This window comes from Chrysochloris asiatica, unplaced genomic scaffold (genome assembly GCF_000296735.1).
Source record: "Chrysochloris asiatica unplaced genomic scaffold, ChrAsi1.0 scaffold00086, whole genome shotgun sequence".
Taxonomy (NCBI): Eukaryota; Metazoa; Chordata; class Mammalia; order Afrosoricida; family Chrysochloridae; genus Chrysochloris; species Chrysochloris asiatica.
The window spans coordinates 9,054,156-9,064,385 of record NW_006408604.1 but is presented as its reverse complement, the minus strand read 5'-3'; the positions used below and the strand labels follow the sequence as shown (position 1 = coordinate 9,064,385).

At 39.7% G+C, this 10,230-nt stretch overlaps 1 protein-coding gene across 1 annotated transcript in view; it reads right to left on the bottom strand.

Annotated features, from left to right (window-relative positions):
- The window catches only part of PLBD1 (phospholipase B domain containing 1), a 121,231-nt gene that overhangs the window by 11,729 nt on the left and 99,272 nt on the right, over positions 1-10,230 (bottom strand). The window contains exons 5-6 of the mRNA XM_006866071.1: positions 3,413-3,613; positions 3,186-3,326 (exon numbers count right to left, since the gene is read on the bottom strand). Of these exons, the coding sequence (XP_006866133.1) occupies positions 3,186-3,326; positions 3,413-3,613 (342 nt within the window). The remainder of the gene's footprint in view (positions 1-3,185; positions 3,327-3,412; positions 3,614-10,230) is intronic.

Below are 10,230 nucleotides of genomic sequence, written 5' to 3'. Positions count from 1 at the left end.
GATTTTCAGTGGATGTTTACAGCTGTTTCTCTTCATTTTGAGTTGTGCCCCATCAGCACATGAAGGTCCCGTGGGCTTTACTCCATTCATGTCATCACAGTCAACTCTACTTTGAGGAGACAGCTCTTCCCCAGTCACATTTTAAATGCCTTCCAACCTGGGGGGCTCATTTTCTGGCACTATATCTGACAGTGTTTCTCTGCTATTCCTAAGGTTTTCAGTGACTAAATATTCGGAAGTAGTTCGTCACTCCTTCTTCCTAGTCTGTCTTCATCTGGAAGCTCATCTGAAACCTGTCCACCATGGGTGACCCTGCTGGTATTTAAAATACCGGTGGCATAGCTTCCAGAATCACAGCAACTCACTCACAAGCCACCACAGCACGACAAACTGACAGATGAGTTGTTGTTGTTGTGAAGTGCTTTCAGGTTGGTTCCGACCCATAGCGGCCCAGTATAGGGTTTCTGAGGAGCAGCTGGTGAGCTTGAACCATCGTCAGATGAGTGGTGGCCATAAAATGGTTTTAAATATAGGGAATGCTTAGAGTAACTAACTGACCCGTTGCTGCGGGTGGTGGTGGTGGTTATGTGCCGTGCAGTCGGTTCTGACTTATAGAGACCCTGTACAGGGTTTCCGAGGCTATAAATCTTTATGGGAGCAGAAAGCCTCATCTTTCTCCCATGAAACAGCTGGTAGTTTGCAACTGCTGACCCTGAGGTTAGCAGCCTGATTTGTAACCACTACGCTGAGTAATGTCAAGCCATAATCCCTAATAACTAGTAGACACGGGCTGCAGAGTAACTGTTTTTCTTTATGAGACCATCTAGAATGAATGATAAAATTAGTTGCTTTGTATTTCACATTTTTATATAGTTTCATGATTTACAAAAGCATTTAAAAGCGAGTATCTTGTGTAATCTGCAAACCACATGATGAGGTTAAAGTAGTACCATCCCTCCTTATGAAAGTAGAGGGTGTCCCTGGGTGGTATAAATAATTAACATGCTCAACTGGTAACCAAAAGATGGGGGGTTTGAATCCACCCAAAGGTGTCTCAGAAGAGAGGCCTGCCTACTTCTGAAAAATCCGTTATCGAAAACCCTATGAAACACAGTTTTACTCTGGCACACATGGGCACTGTGAATTGGAATCAGCTCAAATGGTAACTAGCTTTTATGAAGGGTCACAGAGTCCAAATGCTTCACAAAACTTGAAACCTGATTAGACAATGAATGCATGCCTTCTGACTAAAGAAAATTCTCTCACCATACTGTTGTTGTTGTTAAGTACCGTGGAGTCGCCAAATGCTAGCAGGTGTGGGGACTTCTTTGTTTTCCCTAATGGCTACATGATATGACTTCAGTACTTGGGCAAATCACATGTACCAAAATACAAACAGATCAGCCTTTCTGGAGTCTCAGAGAGTTTTCTTTCTGGAATCTAGAATGAAATTGTAAAGAACCTGAACCCACCACTTTATTATCTGCAGTAGTTCATAAAGGAAAAACACAAAAACTAATTAGATGCTTCTCCCAGCATCTCTCTCTTGAGACATGCTAATATTGGCTCTTAAGAGCTGGGTGGGACCAGCCTTTAAGGTGGCACAGCCAGGTCCTCAGTTTTGAACTGTCATTGTTACCAAGAAACTGCCTAGTGATTTGAATTCTCTGATGGATTTTTCTACAGGAAGAGAAGGCAAGTCTGGCACTAGATAACAGCTGATCTACTTGGCAGTTGAAATTCCTACCTCACCTGAAATCGGTGTTATACGTAAGTGCATTTAGTTGGTAAGAGCTAGTCTCTGCTGGGATGCCGTGCTCTAATTGCCATACAAAATTGATTTGAGGATCTGAGAAACTGAGCACCAGGTCCCGATCCACAATTTGTCTTGTATCTTTCCATACTGTTTATTAGCTCATCTGTTTCACTAGTCACCTAACTAGTCTCCTTTCTCCTTACTTTTCTCCCACCTCAAGTCTATGATGTCTTATTAAATCCTTCCTTTTTTCTAAAAAATCCAGGCTAAACTGTTCAGCAGGGTTTACAAAGCTGACACTTTCTTTCATTACCTACCTTCCACTTTATGATTCGGCCTCACAGTGAGTCCATGTGTGTCTGAGTAGAACAGTATTCCACAGAGTACTCCATGACTGTGGTTTCAGAACGAGATCACCAGGCCTTTTTTCTGAGGTACCTCTTGGTGGACTCAAACTGCTAGCCTTTCAGCAGCAGAGCATTTAATCCTTTGCACTACTCACGGACCCTACCTTTAGCTTTATTGAGCAGTGAAGCTTCTCAGGCACGTGTTTGTAGATGGCAATGACTACCTGAAATGACCTTCTGTCAAATCACTAAGCTCCTTGTTAGCTTTTCAGCCTTTACCCTTTATCATCTTTGCTTTCATTTTATTAAACAGTCATCAAGGACTTAGTGTGTGGGCCAAGTGCTCTGCTGAATGCAAGATAAGGGTGTTTGCTATACACCAGCACTGTGCTCAGGAGTTACAAGAATGATCTCATTTCATTCTCATGACAAGCTATGAAACTGTAAAGGGCTGCATTTCTACATCAAAATACTCTTGTGCATCTGATATATATCAGAATCCAGGGGTTTTCAGATTTTAGAACAATAGCAAAGTGCACATATTATATATGATGACGTTGTACTCCCAGTGGAGAGCAAGAATTTCATAATCCAGGATTGATATTTCTGTAGCCTAATGTGTAAGTCATTGCTCTAAGAAAGAATACAAACTATTAGTAGACAGTTCACTTCAGATTTTGCTAACAACTGAGTCCAGAATGGGTCAGATTTTGCTATCAAATGAACTAGACTAAAACAAAACCAAAAACTTTTATTTATTTTAGATATTTGACTTCAAAATTGCCAATAGGAGTTTGTGGACATGTATGGTGTTAATTTTTTTTTAATTGTGGTTAAATATATATATATATATAGAGAGAGAGAGAGAGTCCTGGTGTGGTGCTATAGGATAAGTACTGGACCACAAGGTCAGCTTGAACCGCAATGTTAGTGGTTCAAATCCACAGCTGCTCCTCAGAAACCCTATACAGGGTCGCTATGAGTCAGAACCTATTTGATGGCCCTTCACAACAATACTTCTTACCTTACACACACACATGAACACTCATCATACCCCCAGACTTCTAGTAGGCAGAAAGTACCTTTCCGTAGAACTTCAGTTTGTTCAGAATATTCAACATACGTTGGAATTTGTTCCACAACGTACAGAGTACCACTGCCCAGGCTGTGATTCAGCTTCACTTTCTTCAGGTCCAGGACCATGTATTGATTGTTATAGGTGCCTGAAATATCAGGAGATATGAAGATAGTTAACCCCCAAATCTAAACCGATCCCTATGTCCAAAAGTTATTCTAGCAGGCCACTTACCAGAGTTGTATTTTGAAAAGATCTCTGCCCACATCCTACCACCATCTGCCATCATATTGGCTACACGGACTCTTTGCCAGGCCAGGAGAGACTGGGGTACCACTTGCTTTAGCAGAGTTTTATTAAACACACTGTTTGTTGTCTGTAGTAATATCAAACCACTGCTAAGAATGTAGAAGTCATCCAGAGACTCTAAAAACCCTACAGAAAAGATAAATATACAAATAAGCATGTGTATACACAGAAAGTTGAACCATCATTTGTTGTTAGATGCCATCAAGTCCAGTTCTGACTCATAGCAACCCTGTATAGGGTTTCCAAGGAGTGATTGGTGGGTTTGAACAGCGGTTAGCAGTCCAGTGCTGATGAACCATCATTAGCAGCTTAGAACTCTACATGCACAACACATTTTGCAAAAAGTATCAGATATTATTATCCTTGATAATAAACAGTGGCTGGTCCCAGCTTTGATTCAGCTCTATGCCTGTCACCCAGTGCTACTAATAGAAGTGACAGTAGACTGCCACCACTGGTTCACCATTGAACACTTGTGATTTAGGATTTAGGATGACAAAAATACACAAATCAGGAGTTTCCAAAATGATCAACAGAAATTAATCCCCCCTTGCTAGGTTTTTGCAGGTGAACTTTTTATTATGCAGGAGTATAAGCACAGCTTGTTGTTGGTTAGGAAGAATATAGATGCCTTCATTCATTTCATTGCACCATTTTTGTATTCTCCAATTTTTGTAGAATGAGTCTATATGATTTTATAAACAGAAAACCAGAAAAAGGAGTTTACATATTTATAAAACTGAACCTAGTGTATAAACTAGGACATTGGCACTCTGGGTTGATGGTTTTTGTAAATGTTGGGGGAAACATAAGAAAACCAATGAAGCCACATGCCTTTCTGAAGGCCTATTGTATGGTTAATGTTGTACTGAGTGGGGTAGAGATAGAGGAACATCAGACAGAGCTGTAACAATAAGAGGTAGGGATGGTCATCAAGCCTAACAGTAAGGGACAAACTGCTAAATGATTTCAGAGAATGGCCCAGTGAGAACGTTGGAAGGAATATGAGTGATTAGCTCCTCTAGTACTTCTCAAACCACCACCATTTTTACACCACTTTATCATTTCCAAAAACTCAGCAGTTTGAACCCCCAAACCACTCTGCAGAAGAAAGGTACGGCAGTCTGCTTCTATAAAGATTGGTGGTGGTGGTAGTTGTGAACCATTGAGTCGGATCCAACTCATAGCGACCCATAAAGGTTTTCCAGGCTGTAAATCTTTATAGAAACAGAAAGCTTCATATTTTTCCCACAGAGCAGTTGGTAGATTTGAACTGCTGCCTTATGGTTAGCAGCCTAGCTCTGGTTGTGACCCACTTTGCTACCAGAGCTCCTTTCTATAAAGATGGCAACTTTAGAAGTCCGTTGTTGTTGAAGTTAAGTACCGTAGAGTTAGTTTAATCCAGTTGCAAGGATTTCCCTTTTCTTTATATAGACATGCAATCCATACTGAAGGCTGTGGTCTTTGTTCTTCATCAGTAAGTATTTTAAGTCTTCTTCACTTCCAGCAAGCAAGGTGTGCCATGTGCATATCACAGGTTGTTAATGAGTATTTCTCCAGTCTTCATGCCACATTCTTCTTCATATAATTCAGCTTCTCAGATTATTTACTCAGATACAGATTGAATAAGTATGGTGAAAGAATACAGCTGTTATGCACACATTTCCTGATTTAAACAATTCAGTATCCTCTTGTTCTATCCTAACAATGGCCTCTTGGACTATATACAGGTTCTTCATGAGCACAATTAAGTCTTCTGGAATACCTATTCCTCTCAATGTTATTCATAGTTTATTATAATCCATACTGTTGAATATTTTTGTATAGTCAATAAAGCACAAGTGAACATCTTTCTGGTGTTCCCTGCTCTCAGCCAAGGTCCATCTGAGGTCAGCAATGAAATCCCTAGTTCTATTCCTCTTCTGAATCCAGCTTGAATTTCTGGCAGCTCTCAGGTACTGCTGCAAAACTACTATAATTTAAATTTATGGACCAACTACTAAAGCCAGTGATGAGGAAATTAAAGAATTCTACCAACTTCTTCAGTCTGAAATTGATCAAACTTGCAATTAAGATACACTGATAATTACTGGTGATTGGAATGTGAAATTGGAAACAAACAGGAAGGATCCTTACTTGGAAAATCTGGCTTTGGTGATGGAAATGATGCTGGAGATCACATGATAGAATTTTGCAAAACCAATGATGTATTAATTGTAAATACTTTTGTTCATACACATACACTGGGCCCTAACCAGATGGGATCTATAGGAATCAAATTGACTATATTATCAGTCAAAACAAGGCCAGGATCATATCAAGTATCAATCCTATCCCCTCTGTACACAGGGGAGATAGCGACGGGCAACTTGGACATTGGCTACCTAAAATGAGGGGGCGATAAAGACACAATGTGACTGGCTTACAAGTTTTCAAGAGGGAGTTTAGCTTAAGAGTGTGTGGGGGAAGATAGAGTCCCCACTGAATAATTTTTATCTTGTCTAGACAGGTTTGGTGAAAAGAGATGGGGATCCAATTCTTATGATTCAATAGTGAGTGATTGTTATCATGACTAATTACGACTGTTACAAATGTAAAGGTAGAAGTTTTGTAGCAAAGAGGGGGGAGTAGTTAATCTTACAGTCCGGAAACAGAGGACCCTAGGACCATCAAGGGAGAAGAGCACAAGTGGAATGTGGGATGCTATCCAGAGAAGCAGCGACACTAGAGATGGAGACAGAGATGAGGACATGGAGAGAGGGAGCAGCTGAGGACTCTAGACTCATGGAAAGAGAAAGACTGAATGCTGGTGACAGAAAACAGGCTTGCAGAATGTGCTCTTTGGTTGTTTAAATTATTATATATTCCTCAGGGTTTTTGTGCACGTCTGCACCCTAACCCACCTCCAAAACCAAAACAAAAGAAAACAAAAAAAAAAAAAACAAAGAGAATAGAAGCATACTATTGAATGATGATGCACAGAGATTGTAATTGCAATGAAACAATGGTGTAAAACCAGGAAAAAAAAAAAACAAAAAACAAGAAATACAAACTTTGAGCTTTGGTTTTTAAAAAGCAAAATAAACTTATCATCTGAGAAAAACAAACAAACAAAAAAACAAGGCCTGAGATCGACTGTGGAAAAGCCTATCAACTGCTAATGTACAAGTTCAGGCAAAAGCTGAAGAAAATGAAAACAAATCCACAAGAGCCAAAATATGACCTTGAACATATCCCATCTGAATTTAGAGATCATCTCAAGAACAGATTTGATGCATTTGAACTGTGGGTTGGCATCAAGAAAATCATACATGAAGAAAACAAACAGTCATTTAAAAGACAGGAAAGAAACAACAAAAATGAATTTCACAAGAGACTCTGAAACTTGCTCTTTTTTTTTTTTTTCCAATTGTGAACTGAGTGCTAGTTTACATGGGAGAATATCGGCTTTACACCATCGTTTCATTGCAATGATTACAATCTCCTCCGTGCATCATCATTCAGCAGTATTTGCTTCCATTCCCTCTGTTTTTCTTTTTTTTTTGGGGGGGGGGGGGGGTGGAGGGGGAGGGAATACACATGAACACACTGAGGAATATTTTAACAATTTAAACAACCAATGGGCACACACAGCACACACAGCATTTCATAGGTTGAAAGAACTGAAGAAAAAATTCAAGCCTGGGGTTGCAATGTTGGAGTGTGGGTGTGGTACTATGGGATAATGCACTGGAAAGCAAGATCAGTTTGAACTGTAATGTTGGCAGTTCAAATTTACCAGCTGCTCCTCTGAAACCCTATACAGTGTGGCTATAGTAGGAAACTATTAGAAGCCACTTAACAACAAAAATGGGCAAAATGGAGTCCTGGTGTGCTGGACTTCAAGGTCAGTTTGAACCACAAGGTCAACAGTTCATGTTCACCAGTCACTCCTAAGTAACCCTATATAGGTTCACTATGAGTTGGAACAAACTACGTGGCACTTAACAACAACAACAATGGGCAAAATACTGAGTGATACAGAAAGTATCAAAAGAAGATGGAAGGAATACACAGTCACTGTACCAAAAAGAAATGGTGGATGTTCAACCATTTTAAGAAGTAGCATATGATCAAGAGCTAATGATACTGAAGGAAAAAGTCCAAGGTGCATTGAAGACATTGGCAAAGAACAAGGCTCCAGGAATTGATGTAATACAAATTGAAATCTTTCAAGAAAGTGAGGCGGCCCAGGAGGCACCCACTTATCTATGCCAAGGAAATCGAAAGACAGGTACCTGGGCAACTGATTGAAAGAGACCACGTTTGTGTCCATTCCAAAGAGAGGTGTGACCCAACGAAATGTGGAAATTATTTAACAATATTGTTAATATCACATGCAAATAAAATTTTGCTGAAGATAATTAAAACTGGCTGCAACAGTACATTGACAGCGAACTTCCAGAGGTTCAGGTCAGATTCAGATAAGAATGTGGAACAAGGGATATCATGGCTGACATCAGCTGAATCTTAGCTGAAAGCAGAGAATACCAAAAAGATGTTAACTGGTGCTTTATTGACTATGCAAATTCCTTAGACTGTGTGGATCACAACAAGCTCTTGATAACATTGTGAAGCAAGAGTATTCTGGAACACTTAATTATGCTCATGAAGAACCTGTACATGGAACAAGAGGCAGTCATTCGAACAGAACAATGGTTCTGTTGAAAACACTCCTAAAAATGTTTAAAACACTCAATGGTTTAAAATCAGGAAGCGTGTACACCAGGGTTGTATTCTTTCACCATACTTATTCAGTCTGTATGCTGAACAAATAATCTGAGAAGCTGCATTCTATGAAAAAGAACCTGGCATCAGGAATGGAAGAAGACTCATTAACAACTTGCAATATGCAAATGATACAACCTTGCTTGCTGAAAGTCAAGAGGATTTAAAATACTTATGGATGAAGATCAAAGACCACAGCCTTGGGTATGGATTGCACTTCAATGTAAAGAAAACAAAAATCCTCACCACAGGGCCAATAAATAACATCATGATAAATGGAGAAAAGATTACAGTTATCAAACACTTCATTTTGCTTGGCTCCACTAGCAACACTCATAGAAACAGAAGCAAGAAATCAAATGGAGTATTGCATTAGGCAAATATGCTGCACAAGACCTCTTTAAAGTGTTCAAGAGCAAAGATATCAGTTAGAAGACTAAAGTACGCCTGACCCAAGTCATGATATTTTCAATAGCCTCATATGCATGTGGAAGTTGGACAGTGAATAAGGATGATCGTAGAAGAATTGATGCATTTGAGTTATGGTGTTGGGGAAGAATATTAAAAGAACCATGAATGGCCAGAAGAACAAACAAATTTGTACTGGATGAAGTACAGTCAGATACTCCTTAGAAGCCAGGATGGTGAGATGCTGACTCTCATACCTCAGGCATGTTATTAGGGAGACCAGTCCCTGGAAAATGACATCATACTTGGTAAAGTGGAAGGATCAGTGATGAAGAGGAAGATCCCCAACAAGATGGACTGGCACAATGGCAGCAGCAATGGGCTCAAATGTAACAGCTATTGTGAGGATGGTACTAGATCTTACAGTGTTTCGTTCTGTTGTGCATGGGATCCCTATGAGGCGGAACCAACTCAATGACACCTATCAACAACTACCACATAGACAAAAGATAAAATGGTGCAGAAAGCATCAAAAGAAGGTGGAAGGAATACACAGTTACTGTACCAAAAAGAATTGGTTGATGCTCAACCATTTCAAGAGGAAGTATATGATCAAGAACTGATAGCATTGAAGGAAGAAGTTCAAGCTGCAATGAAGGCATTAGTGAAAAGCAAAGCCCCAGTAATCAATGGAATACAAATTGAAAGGTTTCAAGTACTGATGCAATGTTAGTGCTCTCTTGTCTATGCCAAGAAATTTGGAAGAACTGACCAACCCACTGGAACAGATCTACGTTTGTACCCATTACAAAGAAAGATGACCTAAATATCTGGCAAGGTTAAGTATCATTGAGTTGTTTCTGACTCATAGCAACCCTGTATAGGGTATCTGAGGAGTGGCTTGGTGAGTTTGAACCACTGATCTTGTGGTTCAAGCCGACCTTGAGGTCCAGTGCTTATCCTACAGTGCCACAGTACGTTTGCTAATTCATTCCTTACTGTTGCAACCTTTATGAACGCCAGAGGGCAGGCATTCTTTGACATAGGTGAGAAAATAATAATAACCTGTTAGGAGTCCTATTTCATTCAGGAACAAGACTACTAGTTGAGTAGACTGGGTGATGGGAAAATGTAAGCCACCCAGAGTTTTGGAACAAAGGTGATATACTGACATGCAAAATTAAAATCTAGAAGGCTGTTTCTACAGATAGTTATTGTTAAGTGCCTTCGAGTCAGCTCTGACTTATAGTGACTCTGTATAGCATTCCATTTCTATAAATTAGAACTTGAAGTAGCGAGGGAAACTCTCAGAGTGGGCACAATCCTATTACATTGCATTTTCAGAAAAATAAATAGTCTTTGACTGTATAAAATAATATTCTTGTTCTCACCTACCACTAGTTGCTTTGAAAGGCAGACTATGTATTTTATTTCAGGAGAAAGTGATACTTTTGTTTTATGAAATCCAGCCTGCTAGTAACATTTCATAAGGAGCTTTGGTAGTGTAGTGGTTACAAATCAGGCTGCTAACCTCAGGGACAGCAGTTCGAAACAACCAGTTGTTCTGC